The sequence below is a fragment of the Pinus tabuliformis genome, chromosome 4_2, assembly GCF_031772625.1.
Source record: "Pinus tabuliformis cultivar Carrire ecotype Pingquan chromosome 4_2, CPIR1, whole genome shotgun sequence".
Classification (NCBI taxonomy): Eukaryota; Viridiplantae; Streptophyta; class Pinopsida; order Pinales; family Pinaceae; genus Pinus; species Pinus tabuliformis.
In genome coordinates this window covers 778877507-778895609 of record NC_142304.1, presented here as the reverse complement: position 1 = coordinate 778895609, position 18103 = coordinate 778877507, and the positions used below count along the sequence as shown (strand labels likewise).

The 18103-nt window shown below is 39.5% G+C and overlaps 1 protein-coding gene across 1 annotated transcript in view; it reads left to right on the top strand.

The window, feature by feature from the left end:
- The first annotated feature begins 886 nt into the window (after window positions 1-886).
- Window positions 887-18103, top strand: part of LOC149171964 (protein PHOTOSYSTEM I ASSEMBLY 2, chloroplastic-like) — a 218003-nt gene continuing 200786 nt past the window's right edge. The window contains exon 1 of the mRNA XM_089424164.1: window positions 887-1223. Within this exon, the coding sequence (XP_089280290.1) occupies window positions 915-1223 (309 nt within the window). The 5' untranslated portion in view covers window positions 887-914. The remainder of the gene's footprint in view (window positions 1224-18103) is intronic.

Here is an 18103-nt window from a genome sequence, read left to right as displayed (position 1 = left end):
ATAAAAATAAGAATTATCTAAAAACTTAATCCTTAATATCAATCTATACATATTATAATAAATCTTTTAATCATATTGAAAATTAAAAAATATAATTGCTGTTAAATAATGAATCCATACATGTAATGATGGTTTTAGATAGAGAGTAGGAATGACCTGTTACAAAAGATAGGCATCATTCTAATTCGATGCATATCTTTTATTTAAAGTGGTAATGGGAATTAGCATGATGCCTATCTTTTGTAACAGATCATTCCTACTCTCTATCTAAAAATATAATTGCTTCTAATTCATCCCTAAATTAATCACCCAAATTAAAAAAATCATTATTTTAAATTAACAAAATAAAACTATTTATAAATATTTCATAATAATAATAATAATAATAATTTAAAAACCTGATATTTAATTAAAATGGACCTCTAATTTACTTTTATACCAACCTACACTTTTTTTTTTTAACACTTTGTTTTTTTTGTTGGCATTTCATGCTTTATTCTATTTCTTCGTATCTCATATACGAGAAAAATATTATTCACTGATACTTTTAATGTAAAATTTTACAATTTAATTATCCATTATTATAAATATCTAAATATTTCACAATTTCAACATTTTAAATTAAGTAATATTAAAATCCCAATATTAATCAAACGCATTTTATTAAAAATAAAATATTAAATAATAAAATTATTTCTTTTAATGAAAAATATATTCAAATGCTACATTCAAATAAAAAAAATAAAATTAACAAGTCGCGAAGATTTAGACGTTTATGAAATGCCACGTGGCTGGCAACGTGCATACATATGGCGGTGACGACATGGCATACTCATAGCCGTTGATAAGTTGACGAAATAATAGATAAGAAGAACAGAGTTAATAAGTACAACGATAACACAGCTTGAAATTTGATGAATGGAGAGAGCATGGCGAACGCTCTTCCTACACAATCCCATTCTCACAGAACCGCCATTTCGTGCTTATGCAATGGCCCGGCGACGTCTCGAGTTCGAATCCAATCCCGGACCGCCCCTGCCCCTTCCCAGTTTGATGCTAAAGGAAACGACGAAGCCGTAGCGAAATGGCAGGGAGAAGCTACAGTCCCTCCCCGGTTTATCACTACCAACAGGACGTTCAAGGTTCGAGCCCGCAGCCATTCATTATTTGGCAGGAGCACGCCCGACTCTGTTATTGACTCAAGTGAGGATGAAGATAATGAGGTAAGTTTGTACTAATCTCGAACCAAATTTGACTAAAGGTCAGTGCAATAATTTTGGTATAGTAATCTTATCGGGAATTAGTAAAATGAAATTTATCTGGAGACATAGGGTTTGTGTGAAGCGGCGTTCAGGCTGAGAATTTTGAACAGAGCATCTGTTCTTGTTATCATGTCTAATATCATTATCAGTGTTTAAAACTCACCTCGAAGTGGAATTCTTTGGAATTAGGCTGGTTGCTTTATTTACACTTCATACCCTAATCTGGAATACGAACTGCGGAAGACATAGATACCCGTTAGACCAGTGACAGGATATAAGTTACTATCACCAAGGAGGCATCCTTATAGTGGTATCCGCCATTTCTCTTATTCCCTTTCACATTCTTTTGAAGTAGTCATGATACAGAAAATAAACACTGAGAGATAATTAAATTGAAATTCTATTCATATCGAGGAATGTTGTCACAGAGGGTTTGACTGGCTGGTCAGGCAGGTGGGGTGATGTTGCCACTACCAGGATTCAATTCCCCTTGAGACTGATATGTTCAGCAGAAGCTGTCATAATCGCTTAAGTGGTGGAAGTTTCTCACCTCTTAATAGCGGGATGTATGCTCTGGACTGGTAAACAAGAAGCATCTCAAGTGTTTCCATGACCAAGGATGACTAAATTAGGTCAATGGGACTTCAGAGTACAAAATGTACTAACGTCTGATGCATCGCATGCAAACGAAACAACAAAAGAGAAGTTAATTATAAATCGAAATTTAAATCTGAAGACATAATGATAAATCATAGCTAGCAAAACTGGTAAACCAAAGCAATTAAGCCCCCCACAAAGTGAAGGGCAGCTAATTGCTTTCATTGTTAATACCTGTAAGAGAGATGTTAAGTGACGAAGAGTATGCTGGGTAATTTCTTGGTGTGAGTGGCAAGGCCAAGGAATTGTCGACAACATTAAAGAAGCTAGATATATGTCTCAGAGATAATATTTTGTGGTGACGTTGATTCCAATTGTGTTTGACCCTCCTTGAGTTATTGTTACAACGCAATCTGACATTTGTGTGACATGGGTCAAGGAGCAGTGTCCAAAAGAACTGTGCTTATCAGAGTGGGTAGTAGCTGGAAGGCATTGGTCCTGACTCCTACTAGTGCTTGCCACAGGAGCAAGGAAGCTTAGGAAGTAATCTACGTAACTACAAGGGGGCTTTGAAAGGTAGCTGCCTTTGTAATGTACAAACCAAGCATCATTGGTCAAGATATCTAAAAACGTAGAAAAGATGAATAGGGATTCACTTGATTCTCTATGAAGGCAATAATATCTTCCGATGATCTCACACTTAAATGGGCATTTGAATATAAGGTTATGATACCTTCCTATGGTGCCATCTCAAGTTGCCTTATTTTTATTAATTCAAAAGTCCTAGGCTACATATAGTAAGGTACATTCTAATCAGGACCACATGATTAAATATTGTATCACTCACTAGGGTAGAATGAATCTATAAACTTTGTTTGTTGAACAGGGTTGAGATATAGGAACATTTCATCTTCAAATGCCTAGTTTAGTAGTATGATTTAGTATATGTAACATCCTCAGGATGACCCCTTCTATGTACTCAAATATCTTATTGTTAGGTTGGTGAGCAAGATTGTGTGGGGCTTGTATGCCCATGTATATTTAATTGTTTATTTATTTTGGGGTCTGTGTGCCTATGTTTATTATTTTAAGGCAAGCGAATCTAATGTTGTAAATGCAATCACACACATGATCATAAAAATACTTCATGGATGCAGATAATTTGACAAAAAGAGTATAGGGGGCGAGAATCCACAAGAGGGAAAGGTGAGAAGGTAGAACCTTGACATGGATCTTAAGCCTAGGAAATGACAAAAAAATCATAAAATTACTTCATGAATGAAACCATAGCCTTCAAGGATAATATATCCCATGACCAAAGTAAGGGGAGTGAGTCCCATTTGTGCCACATAGTAGAGGAAGTACATGCACATGTAAGTCAAGTTTTCCCACCATCTTGGAAGAGCCTTGTACCATTCAACCATGATTTCTCGGAGATCTAGGTAACATATATTGGGGGAATGATGACTAGCACCTAGTGGTTGGATCTCCGGCTCATTTTCTGGTTGCAGGTTGTATGTGTGGATTTGGAAAATGAGAAAACAAAATATTGTGGAAAATGCACTTTCAAGAAACGAGGAAGACACAAAGGGTTTACTATGTGCTATTTGTTGGAAAAATGGTAGCCATGGTCACTATTTTCATTATCAAAGTCAAAGGAGATATTATTGGTTTTTGCTATCCAAGTCGGCCTTATTTCTAAACAGGTCAGACCCACCTCTTGAAGGGGTTTGACCCTTGGGCAAAACCCCTCCTATTGGACATGTATATATTGGAATTCGTCCCTCCTCTTTTGAGCATGCATCCAACGTCAAAATTCGTAAATCTTCTCTAGTATTCTATTCACACGTGTGAGGGAGAAGGAAGACATCTGTTGACCAACGAAGTTTGATTTTTCTCCTCTCTACTTTGACTAGTGTTGGCTTGGACTATTTTGTTGTGGTTTGACCAAATCTCTATCTGTGATTGGAGGTTGAACTATTCAGGGATATTTGACCATATGTTGATCGAGTTTGAAGCTGTGTTTCTATGGTGTTGACTGTGCTTTGACCACAGGTCAAAAATCATGGCGTTGACCAAATTTGTTTGAGGAATTACAGGACCGAATTTCGGCCCTTTGACCATTCTTGAACTAAATGTTGACTGTCTCTCTCCCCTTTGACTTGATTAGACTGAGCATTAAATGTGGTCTATTGTTTGATATTTTGACTGGAAGATTAAGATGTACAAATTGATTGAATTGAAAATTTCTCATAAGGAAATATTACTAGGTTTTCCCTTGTGTGGAGTTTTGTCTCAAGATTTTTTTTTTGTATCTCTTGTATCATTGTTTCATTGTGATCTCTGCTGCTCTATGGAATTTAAATGGTTGAAAATTTTCATAAGTGTAACTGCTTGATGATTTGAATGCTCTAAGAAGTTAACTTGTATTATTGGAAGTAGTTATTTGGAAGAAAATTGTTCTAGTCTACCTAGCTACTAGAAAATCAACACTATTCTATTCCACAATTTGATGGGCCAACTGAGATTGTGAATAAGCGTTTAGAAGGATATCTATGTTGCTTTGCATTTGATAGATAAACACAATGGGTCAAATGTTTTCCCTTGGCAGTGGTACAACACATCCTTCCATACTTCTTCATAAATATCACCATTTATGGCACTTTATGGATATCACCCTTCCTGCATCACATCATCCTTGAGGGGCTATAAAGGCTCAAGTAGTAGAGGATCACATACTGCACTAAAAAGAGGTTCTCAAACTATTGAATGACAACTTGGTTATACCACAAGATCAGATGAAACAACAAGCAGATCAATATTGGAGTGAAATAAAATTTGAAGTGGGGGCTTGGGTATTTATGAGACTACAACCATATAAATAAATGCCCCTCAAGCAACAAAAGAAGGAAAATAAGTTAGCATTGAGGTATTATGGCCCTGTTACCGCTCAAACTAGCAGGGGGCCTAAAAGGGACTGCTTAAGTGACAACTACTAGATCAAGGGCAATAATGGAGACTTAGCCCATCGTCACCTCAGCTAAGACTCCCTACTCTACGGATTTTCACCGATGGGAGGAGACCCGGTATATGGAAAGTCACTTGTGAAGGATGAATCAACAAATGGATGTGAAGTGACCTTTATGATCCTTTTCCTAGAAGGAGGTCAAGAATGGAGCTTTCTTTCTCTTTACCTAAGGTACGAAGCTTTCTAGGAGAAGGAGATGAGGATTTAAGGGCTAGGTTGAGGGGATTTAAGGGCTAGGTTGAGGGGATATGACTTGTAAAGGAGTTTCCCAATCCCTAAAATCCTTATTGAACTTGGTATCCCAAGTGGTTCTTGAAGGCTTGACTTTTCAAAGGTATGGGACCACGCGGGACCAAGTGGACCCAACCTAGGTTAAGGGGAGGGAGTTTAGTAACCAATGATGATCTTAACCCAGACAAGGAAGGGGAAAGGATCAAAATGAGAATTTCCACTTAAAGGTGTCAAATTGATCCTTTGAGGTACTAGCCTAGGGAACACCAGGGCAAAGTTTGTGTGAAAATTCCTAAACCAGAATCCCTACTACAACAACGGATGATATTTATCCTACTTGTCAGATTTACATGAACAAGTTATTTGCAGTTTCCTATGACAAATATTGAAATACATACATTGCAGCCTTCACTTAATTAATTTATATGCAGAAACAAGAGACCGAGCAAGAAAGAAAATACAACACAATAACACCGTTATTTTTGGACAAATGTCCCCAGAAAAACCCAATGTGGGAAAATCGGTGCAGCAGATCTGAGGGTTTTATTATTATGCAGTAGTAAAATTTGAATACATCTTTGGAAGCCTTCCTGACAATCCAGTTACAGAGAATAAACCTGATAGAGAGATTTGTGAGATTACCTCACACTATCACTGGAAATCCTGGCTGATCTAGCCCTAGAAAGATTGCCCCCGGCTTTTTTGGCTGCCTCTGCGCTGTCTTTGTGTCAGCCCAACGTCAAGCTCACTGGGGACATCGTCAATCCTCTGGTTGATCGATTTGCTGCCCAAGTGATTCAATTTTTGCCTCCTAGTCTCATACCCCGGCTCTCGGCTTTTGAAACTCGAATTCCCTCTGCAAATTTTGGACTCCCTCTTGGCTCCTGTGCTGCCTCTGCGTGGCTCTACATCAACCCCTCTGGCTCAACGTCGCCACTGTTGGATCTCCCTCTGTCTTCTCTGCTGAGTATCCTCCGATTGGGAAGGATTTCCTTTTGGATACTGTCGTTGCCCCTCACTGCAAAAGCTCACTTCGAATCTCTCTCTGGCAGTTGCTCTGTTTTAGAAATTCGATCTTCTGAACTCTCTCGATGTGTTCTCTAAGTGCCCATCAAGCCTTCTCTTATAATCCTCTTGCTGATCAGTCAATGACCCAGATTAGATTCTAATCAATGGCTAGGATCATATTGACTTGATCTCCACCTTCTTCTAGAAGTTTCACTCACAGTTTAGATTAATACCCATTAATTATTTTAATTTCCTAAATTTAGACTTAGGGTCCCAGGAATTTCCCAAAACAATTTCTGGGTATTGGAGAATGCATGTGTCTAAGCCTCCCTGCAAATTTTGAGACTTAGAACACATCTGATGCTATCAGAAATCAACAATTTGATCTCAGAGCTAGGGCTTGGGATATCTCACAATCCCACCGTCGGAATTTCTTCAAATTTGGAAGAGGCCTTGGGGGCACACCAACGCAGTAGAGGTTAGGAGATCGAACTTTTTTTGTGGCTACTTTGTCGCGAAAGTGTTGCCTTAGGTGACCCAACTTGGCTAGACCTAGAAGAGAAAGGGAAAGGTGAAGAAAAATGGTTCTTTGAGTGACCACCTATTGGTAGACCAGTGTCTAATCCCTTGGGGAGAATGGAGTCTAGGAGAATAATGAGAAAGGACTTTTTTTCTCGGTCAAGGAGGCCTCAAGGACTACTTCACTTGGCCTTTAGTGCAAGAAGAAGTGACCTCAAAGCTTTATACTTCGCTTTTCAAAAAGAGATGGCATAGCAAGATAAATTCAATGGTATAATTATCCCTAGGAGATTTCTTTCAACATACATGGCCAATACATTGAGAGATGCTATATAGAAATAATAATTCCACAATTTCGCAATTATGCAATGTAGCAATTAGCCCTAATAGCGAAAATCCCATTCCAGTGCATATGGCACAGTAAAACAAGAATAACATTAAATGTGTGTACTTAAATGTAAGAGAACATATCCAACCATCAACAATTTGACAATAAAGAAGCTCCAAGATAAAATAACCCAATCTAAACATCAAAATTCATCCATGCTCCAATTCATCCTCCAACAAAGAAGTGTGAAATTCTCAAGAGAGAAGAATGATCCAATCCAAAGTGATGATACAAATGAATTCAAGTCTATCCTATTAATACACTCATTAGGAGTTCGAATTACCTAATTTGAGCCTACATTAGCCCATCAACTAAAATAATGTGCAAATAACTATCTATTGGTGACAAGACCACCAAACTAGATGATAAATAAAATAATAAGCCTCCTAGGAGGTCGAATAATTAATAATGCATGTCGTTGGCCTCTCTAAGAGGCTTGATGAAGTCCATAAGTGCCAAAATTATGAGTTGGACTTCCAAAAGTAATGGACAAGGGGTTGGCCCCTTGTTCTCCACATAATAAACCTGTGGTGCTCCCAATGGCTGTGAGGGCGCACACAAGTGACCGCATGGGTATCAAAGTAAGTCGAAGATGCCTGTAGACCATTTGTAAGGGCTCAAATGATGGTGTAAGTGATGCCACATCAGCATACAGGTCTTAGGTCATCTGCCAAGTGCATGGTACAACTGTGGGGCAGACTAGGCAAAGGTGAACTAGGTGCATCTTCCTCGTCCAATAGGTGAATCTCGAGCAATCTCTAAACATATATGGGGATCGATGGAGTTACATTTGTCAATGTAGCCCTCTGGAGGGTTAGGACCTCGTATAGGGAGACCAAACCCAAGATGGAGACCACCTGCAATCCTGCATAAGATCCAACGCATCTCCTAGCCTTCTAGCAGAACAAGTCATCAAGGAAATCGAGTAAAAGAGCTTACAAACCATGGACCACAAGTGGGGACTTCATAATGGCTTGCCCTTCCAGAATGGGCTTTGGTAGGTGCTAATGTCTCCAAGCTTTAAATGGGGTTAACCAAGTATCCCATTAGGTGGTTTCTACTCCTAAAGGGGATAATATGTCCAAGGTACATCCTTTAAAAGGTGGCGGCATCTGATAAAGAGATGAATGGAGTAGGGAATGAAAAGGGGCAACCCTGGGCCACATGCTGGGGTACAAGGGTAGCTAGTAAAAGGGAAGCCCACACTTGGGTATATAATGTATAAAAGGGAGCAATCGTGGTACATGAGGTGACCCGACCTTGACTTTTCTACCCTTTTTGATCCCTTTGCCTTTTTATGATTTTTCTTTAATTAACTGCTCGAGGGGTAAGACAATCATGGGTTCCTATATGATGAAGGAGGCTCATAGAGCTTGTAGGAACCGGGGTGATGGCCATGATGATGGGGTAGAGCTCATGTATTGGATTTTTTCCACGTGCTAAATGTGTTTGTCCCGACCATCTTTTGCATTTTGTGGTACATTTCTTGTTGAGTGTGGCCAATCATGCCTTTACTTTTCTTTTTAGCTGCATCAACCTCTGGGGCATCATTCCAAGCCCAACCCAAGGTGTGGGCAAGGGGAAGGAAAGAGCTAACGCTATGTGGACCCAGTGGAGGAATGTGGACCCAGGTGGGAGAAATGATGAATGGGGTCATAATGAGTGGCAAGGGGGCAATATATGTGGATGAGGGAGTGGGACCACGCAACCAAAATCAGGGTTTCCCATGAAGTACCATACTTAAAGCCAAAAGGGTCAGTAAAAGAGATAGCATGGGACTAGAATCCAAGGTTAACATCTAAAAAGGGTCTAGGGGACTAGAGCACAGACCTAGCCCATTCCTTCCCCCGAATTCCCCCATTAATCCATGCCCATAAGTGTCCATGATAAGCAAACTACAATACTCAATTACCAAATGACAAGGCATACCTTTAGGTTCAAGAGGCCCACATTCAAACATACGATCATGGCAGATGGGTGAGGGACCACATGGCTAGCTCAGGTGGCGGAGAAATGGCACAACGAGCTAGTTGGTGGTTGCAAGGGGCTGCTGGCTACTGGCTAAGGACCATCTTAGAGAAAAAAATTCTCCTAGGGATATCACCCACAAAATGGTGTGTAACATGGCCCTACTAGGTGTCGCAGAGGATTGGAAGTATGGCTTACAAATTGGAGTTGCCTCCATCTTCATGTGTACATCTAATTTTCCATGTTTCTCGCTTGAAGAAGGTAATCAGTGACAAGATCCTAATCCAAACTATATTACTAGAGATTAATGAAGAAATGAAAATCATATTAGAACCAAAAACATTCCTGGAAATAAGGATTAAGCAACTGAGAAATCGAGCAATTAGTGAGCACCTCAACAAATGGACGAACCTCTTAATTTTCCACTATTCTATGTTGTTACAATCACTTTAGCCAATTCTTAACTTCAATTAGTAATCAATTCAATCTTCCAGTGATCAGTAGCAATTGTAGATAGAATGGTAAATGCAATGTACAATAAGAGACAATCATGAGCAATGACAAAAGGCACAAAAATTGGTCAAAGACTAGGGAAAAACACCACAAGGGGGAAACCCTTTCAACTTCTTCTTATTAGATTGTCATAAAATGTTCAACAAAGAGAGTGCAATGATCTAATTCATCAATGAGTCAAATTCAATCCTTTGACTATCAAACAATGTTAACCAACCAATATCAAATGATGACCCAATAGTCAAATTTGTCCCATGTCAAATCTGGTCAAAGTCAAAGTCTGCAAATCTGTCAAAGTAAAAAGTAGTCAAATGTGCCCTAACCAGTTCAACAATCAACGGTCAAACTGTCCTCCAAGAGCTTAGTCAATAGTCAATAAACTCGGCCTCCAATGCTAGTCAAACCTCAGTCAAAACAACTCCAAAAATCATAGTCAAATCTGGTCAACGAAGAGAGAATGTCTGCGGTCAACTGTAATCAACATGCCCAAAAAACTTCGGTCCTTGTGCCAATAAATGAGGCCTTCCAAAACATGTCAAAGTCTAGTTAAAGTGTGTCAAAACGTCCCAAAATAAGGCTAGTCAATGCTAGTCAAAGTCACCCAAACAGAAGTGGCCAACAAAAAAGAAGACTTCCTCCTTCGCACGTGTGAAGAGAACCCTACATTTTTTCAGATGTACGAACCAATGAGATAAGAGAGGGATGCTTGATGATGTCTCCAAATAAGGTGCCTTGATGCTATATTTATATGTGTTGGATGACGACAAATTAGCCTTTTAGGCCGACCTTGACTTTTGTGCCATTGTGGGTTTTCACTTCAAAAATTAATTTTTCCTTAACCAAATTAAATTCTTCCAAGGGCAATTTGGGGCTACTTTGGATGAGGAAGATTGTCTAATGGAGGGAATTTGTCCTTGAGCTACCAAATTAACACTCCCTCTCGGTTAGGGAGAAATTTCCGACTGCAATAAATGTTGCATCTCAAACATCTCATCATCGTCAAGTCATTCGTCACCTTTTCTCATCTCTGCTCATCTTTGATGAACACTCTTGAATTTAAAAGAAGAAGAATTTGACATCATAGGGGAACTCTAGCTACTACCCTCTATCCAATGGCAATAGGTGAGATCCACATGCTAAGCAAGGGTCACAACCATCCTATTGTTTAATCAATAGGAGAGATATAACTTGCTATAGAAGGAAACGATCACATCCATCCTATCGTCCAGTGACAATGGGTGAGATCCATGTACCGGTAAGGGCAAGGATCACATCCGTCCCATTGTCTAGTCAATAGGCTAGATCAACTTGCCGTATAAGGTAGTGATCACATCCATCGTAATTTCTGTTGATCTTCGCAAGTTGAGCCTCAAGAGTCAAGTGGTAGAACACCTGCATCCTCTATGCTTGAGTGAGATAACACTTGCTATGCAAGGATCACACCATCTCAAGTCATTTCAACCCATTGGCTAGATGGGGAGGCAATCCCAACAAGCCCTGCTTGTGGGTAGGATACATAATGAGGTATGCTTTGTCAATCATGATAGGGGGAGATACACAACTTGTCATAAATGAGAAGGATCACGCACACCCTATGGTGACAATAGGCGAGGTACTACTTACCTCAGAAGGTAAGGATCACAACCATCCTATTGTCCAGAGATTCCTCAACCCTAGGAGCTCTCAGGCTCAATTCCTCTCCTTGTGAGGTCAAACAGGGGGAGAGAGCATAACTCAATTTTCTCGATCAGCCGAGACCCTTACTCGAGAGGGTCACATCCATCAGTTCAAGCTGCTCTCTAAAGACCAAGAAATTCCCTTTCGACAAAGCCTTGGAGAGTATGTCTACTATCTGCTCATCAGTCAAAATGTGATGGAGTCTTACGACTCCTCTTTGTACCATGTCTCAAATGTAGTGGTACCTGATCTCAATATGCTTGGACTTGTCATGAAATACAAGATTCTCTGCCAATCAAATCCCACTCTTGTTGTAGCAATATATCACTCTAGTATTCAGGACCTGCTAAAATAGCTCTACAAAGAGCTTCCTCAAACAACCTGCCTCACAGCTAGCCATGCTAGTAGCAATGTATGTTGAGATTTGTAGCTTGGGAGGTACTCCAAGCCTTGAGGATAAAGGGTTTGGAGGAAGGAGCTCCACAAGTGGCCTTGTGGGCTTGAAACCCAAGCCTGGGGTTTTGCACCCAAAGTTGTTGGGCCAAAACCGTGATGAGATTTCTACATGTGATGATTTGAGTTGATAGAGGACTCTGAGAGCAACCGGATGCAACAAAAATCACTTGAATTGGAGTTGTAGAAATGGAGTTATTAATTTTTGAAGTTATGGTATGGGATCGTGGCACAAAGTTAAGGTTGGCTTGATGTTTTAGAGGCCTTATGACAGATTGTCAAGCTCACCAAGGGTATTTGTTGGAGCCCTTGAGAATCCTATTTAAGGAGGTGAGATGTGAGGCTAGAAAAGTCAATTGTGTGCATAAGAAGGAGCTCGCATTAGGTGAGGAGTTCTCTAATTTAGCCGCAGGTTTGGGCAGACTCCAAATGAAGGGAAAGGAGGCTAGATTTTGGTGTCCTTCACGACTGTTTGGAGGCCGAGAAGATAAGATAGGTGTTGAGCAGTGAAAAGGGGCTTTTTAACCTCTATTTACCTTAAATTAATTATCAATCCAGGTATGATTTTTTATCTCAAGAGTGTACTCAATCTGAGGCGGTCACTTGTTCAAGAGTAATGTTTGCAGTATAGCGCTTTACAAAAGTAAATAAATGCTAGAGACAAACTCTAATTGTAATGGCAAGAAACTTAAATGCTTTGAAACTAAATCATTCACTTAAGAAACTACAGCAATCATCAGTCAAGGATGCAGTAATGATAACTCTTTCCCTTGTAAACTGATGTAAATGAAAACCAATCAAAGGCAAGATCTCCAATTTGAGAACTAGACAGCAGTAGTCAATGTTCGCTACAGTTGTAGATCTTTCTATTCACACCAAAGAAAATACTTGAAATAACAATTCAATTAACAGAAAATGAACAACAACTAAATCTATTGGAAAGATCGAACAACAAAGCTTAATCTACAGGAATTAAGCAGCAATCTTAACCGAAAGGAATTGAACAACAATCTTTAACTAATAAAGGAATTGAACAACAATCTAAGAAAGGAACAACAAACCTAAGTAAGTCTATGGAAATTGAACAACAATCTTAATCAAGTGTAAACACACAGTGACTATAGAATCAATAATCTTACTCTAGCATAATGGGCATTAACCACAGTTATAAAGGAACAACAATTGCAGTTATAATGGAACAGTAATCAAATGAACAACAATCACAATTGTAAGTAAACTGTAGCTAAATGAACAACAATACCAATCGGTAAATGAACAACAATATCAATCTGTAAATGAACAACAATATCCGAGTTAGACAATGCGATATTGTTTCAGAATGAACAGCATAACATTTTCAGTTGCAAATAATAATCTTGCTATTTCAATTACGAATTCGATATAACAGAGCAAGTCAATGAAATGTTCAGGAACAGAAGATTACTGAATAAAGCGAATTTAAAGGAATGCAAAGGAAATCAAACCACACACGACTGTAATCGGAAAATAATGATACAGAAAGCAAGTGATCCACTAGGGTTGGGCCCTTAGCCACTAGGGACGCACTGCTGCGGTTACTCCAGGATCAGATAATGGAACAACAACTGAGTTATATATTAATCATAAAGGAAAAGTTACAGCTATCGCTCTTTAAAGAGAGTCGATGATCAAAGTTCAGATTACAACAGTAAATTCTACAAATCAACAATAATATCCGCCCCTTGGGCTAGCAACGTTGTCCCTTTTTATAATGGCCAGGCGGAAGTATAAAAAATACAGATAAGTCTTGAGGTAGCGATCCCTTAGGATCCTATTCGCTATATCTTTAATCTTTAGTTATTGTTTTGTCCTCTTGCGCTGATACCGCGTTTCTTCTTCCTTTTCCTGGTCCATGCGCTCCGATCTTGATTTCCTCGTCTGGATGCGGTTTCTTGTCAAAGGGACAACAGTTGGTTCTGCTTTGTCTTTTCCTCCGGAATGGTGATTTTCCATTTTCTTCACTTTCTGCATAGAAAAAGACAATAATTAATCATTTTACATCAATCACAAATCTCCTTAATTCTATCATAATCCTTTAACATATTACCATCTTAGAATGTAAAGAAGTTATGATTTAAAGGAAAAGATAAAGAAATAGATGGTAAATACATACCTTTTCCAATGCTCAACACACCCCCTTGCTTACCCTTTTTCATGCCCTCATGAAAACATTGTAATTGACATGCAAGGCAGTTAGGGAATAGGCTGGAGAAGGATTTTCATGCAGTGGTCTAAAACCATGATTTCTAGCTAAGACTTCAAAAATATGCCCTGTCTGACCTTCAGGCAATTCATATAGGGCTCTATACCCTGGTGCAGGATACCAGATGATTGGACTTTGAAACCTATAGCCTAACCAAGACGGGCCCTCTCTCAATATGAGGTTACTATAGGTAACCAGGCGATCAGCAGCTAGCTTAAAATTTTCGTAATTGAATGGCTCTTTGTCTTGGACATTCCGATTGGAAGTCTTGTATCGGAATTTGGCTGCTGCTATGGCAAGGTCTTTGATGGCTAGGAAGTATTCTACCCCTTGCTGGACAACTGCTTTGTGAATAGGTCCCAATGTCTGGATCACACCCTTCTTTCTCATTAAGCTTCTATGCTTATTTCACAATTGCAATGGGTTTCTAGGTTCACCCCTTACCCATAGATCTAACCCGTTCTTCTGTCTCTGGAAGGTATTGTGGGCTTTAAGCCACTTTATCTGGTTAACAGCAAAAGAGATGAATGCCTGAAGCTGGATATCACCCACAAAAGGGCTAGGGTTCTTTTCCGTTTCACTGTCCAACACAAGATTATGCAAATAAAACTCACATAGCAATCGTTGGACTTTCACCCCATAATGCTTACAACAGTTTATGAAATCATCAATAGTTTTTAACTCTATAGGCACCCCTAACTTGACAGCCTTAATTTTCAATTGTAAATACCTTTCCATAAAAAACAAAGCATAGTTTTTGGCAGGTGCCCTATATGCTAGAACATCAATATACAGAGAACATAAGGTATCCATTTGACTCATAACTATGTCTAGTCTATTGGTTACCTTTTTAACTTTTTCCTCTGCCCTACGCCATCTATCGAAGGCCTTGCTCTTTGATGCATTGATGTTCTTTACTTGCTGCTGTAACTTCTGATATTTCTCTTGAGGAATAGTTTCCTCTGTGAGCTTTTCTATCGTTTGTTGGGCCTGTGCCAAATCCTTTTGAAGTTTCACTATCCTCGGATCATTGTCCATCATAACATTTTTGGGCTGGAGATCTACCTGGATCTCCTTATTGCGACATCTGGTTCTTATAGTTTGTGTTTCCTTCTCATGAACTATCCGATCGGTCATGATGCTAGAGGACAATGCCTCTGTCTGGACGTCCTTATTACAGACTGGTGTGTTTTCTGTTTGGGCTTCTGCATTTGTAATAGCCACATGTTGTTCCTTGCGGTCCTGAATAATAATGGGTTTGACTTGAGTCCTTTTGATCTTCTTTTTATGGGATTTCGCCTTGGTGGCTGCATCCTTTGCTCCAGGGGTTCTTTTTGAGATTTTCCCCATTTTTAGGACCCTTATTTGTTGTCTGAGTTGTTTAATTACATTTAGCAGTCTCTGTTGTTCCTTTCGCAACTTTTTGATTTCATTTGTTTTCTTCGAAGGAACAACTGTTTCTTTTCTTGGGCTTGGGCTTTGTTCTTTAGGGATTGTACCCTCGCCCTGGCTTATTTCCATGTTTTCTGCTTGGAACACTTCTTCAGTGTTTTCGTCCTCCTGATTAGGTTTTTCAGGGGTGGAAACCCTGGGTTGATCTGCTATTTCCCGGGCAGCTTCTTCTTCTACTTCTTCTTCATCATGCATTTCTTCGGATGTACTCTGACTGTGAGCAGAGTGTTCCTGTGATTGCCTTTCCTCTTCTTCCTCACCATTCATTTCTTCAGATGCACTCTTATTGTGAGCAGAGTGTTCCTGAGATTGTCCTTCTTCTTCTTCCTCATCACACATCTTCTCAGATGCACTCTTGCTGTGAGTAGAGTGTTCCTGCGGTCCTTCTTCGATATCGGGGTTGAGTGGGCTGGACATACTCACCCATATTGGCCAAAATTTGGGCCAATTCGTCTTCTTGCAGAGGGTTTTGTAATGGGCTTTCGCTGGGTTGCTCTGCTTCCTCCCCTTCTTCCTTGCCGGAGTGCTCAGTTTCCTCTTTCGGTTCCTCTTCTTCATTTTCCCCTCCTTCAAGTTGTGGAGGTTGCTCGTCCTCTGAGTCATGTATCTCTAATGGCTAGCTACTGTTTCCTTGGGGATTTCCCAACATTCCTCTGCTTCTCCCCAATTTGACGAATTGTCTTCATTTCTGTGGTCTAATTGATGTGCTAACAGTGCTTTTTCGTTTTGGGGCTGGCAAGGCCAGTCCCCCATCTATTGAGAAAATCAATTCTTCCCAACTACTCTGCTGTTGGGCGAGACTGTAATTGACTATCAGCCGAATTAAGCTGTGATGACTTACTACTGATTCTACATGACGAGATTTTCTTATACTTCGAGCAGCATCATGCAATAAAAAATTTAAGTATGCGGGCAAATTCACAACACATTTTTGTTTTAATATAGCTAACAGTTTGAGATGGCGTGGTCTTACCACGTCTTTTCTGCCATCGCAAGTGATGTAGCTTTGCACAATTCTGGCTAATTCTGCCCAAGGCTCTCCCAGGGTTGCCGACAAGACTCCTTTTCCTTTGATAGTAAGGCTCTGTCCTTCGTCTCGGAAGATGGTTATAGTGTCTTGAAGTCTCATTTTTTTCAGGGTCCATACTGGTCCAACAACTGGCAGTCCCGATACTTCAGCAATTATTGCATCTATTACTGTTATTTGCCTCCCCCTCACCATGGAATGATTTTCCTGCAAATTCTGCAGAAATTCAATGGCCACTGTCTCGTTAGACTGCTGTAGTCGGTTAAGGTAGGCAATCCATCTTGCTCTTACTAAGATTTCGCGTGCAGTGTTGGAGACCATTAACACCTGCAGTTCGCTATGTATTGATCTGCCTCCCATTTTGTTCAAGCTTAGCACACTGTTAATTTTTCCAGAGAAAAAACACAGAGATGACGATGGAACAACAAGCTGTTCAAGCTTTAGCTCACTGTTAATTTTTACAGAGCAAAAACACAGAAATGGTAATGGAACAACAAGCTGTGCATATTGGGAAATACAATACCGTTAAACTTGCTATTCCTGAGTTTTGATGGAGTCATAGTACCTCCAAATGAGGAGTTGACACGTATGCCAGTGCATTATGGAGGTCACCTGCGCCCCCTTGAAATGTGATAGGCTGTCCTCGGCCGACAAATAAAGGAGCAGCATGCTGGACTGCAGTTGTATAGGAAAATAAAGGAATGGCGTATAGATTCATGACATGTTTACAAAAATCAATGGATTACTGAAATCGAGGCTTATGATGGAAATCGCGAATAAATATGGAAATGCCGTGATATGATGCGAAAAATAGAGGATAGGATAGCTTGACGTAAGTAAAAGTTCTTATGCGATCATTATCCACTTTAACCATTATGATTGATTTATAAATGATTTTCATGTATAAAAGGTTCGAAAGGGTTATATAACATAATCTCATTTGAAATCAATATAAAGATATAAGAAGAAGGGTTTATAATGACTATTGGTGTATGAAAAATATGACTTCAATACCATCAGCAGAGCTCTGTTGCCCACAGGTGTCCATAACCTTGACAGAGTTGCTTATTTCACCCTTGGAACCATAATCCTTTGTGTATGCCTAGGAAAGTGCTGTGCGATGTCAGAATGGAGGCCATTGTGCTGGCTTGGTAACCAGATGAATCACAATGCCATTCACCAGGAAGGAGTGAAAGGTGGGCAGGCCGGCTCGTGATGAGACCTCCTGTTCCAAGGACTTTTTATTTTTCTGATATGCCTCTTGGATCATATCCCTGGTGTGGTGGCCATAGTGGGAATGCCACTTCACTTTCTTCCTTATGATCATGGTAGGCTGGCTCTTGGTGAGACCCCCTATCCTTCATCTAACAAATCATGTTAGTAATCATATAGATATATATATTTTTCTCTCTTTTATATAGCACTTTCCTATTTATATACAGAGGGTGGCTCAACACTCCTTAAGAGTAGGGATGGTGGAAGAAGTCTGAACATCTCAATAGAAGAAAATATGCCCTTATTCTTATTCAATAATAATGATCAAAGAGAATTATGAAGATTTAAGGAAGAACCAACATGATAAAAATAATCAATCAAATTGGTTTTAGTGAAAACAAAGACAACAAAGTAATATAAATAGTTGTGTCATTTCCTCTTTTTCTTATCAATTCAAAGCAATTTCTCTAAAGATAATGATTTTTCTTGAGTTTGCTGATTTCAGTATCCTCTAGTTTTTTGT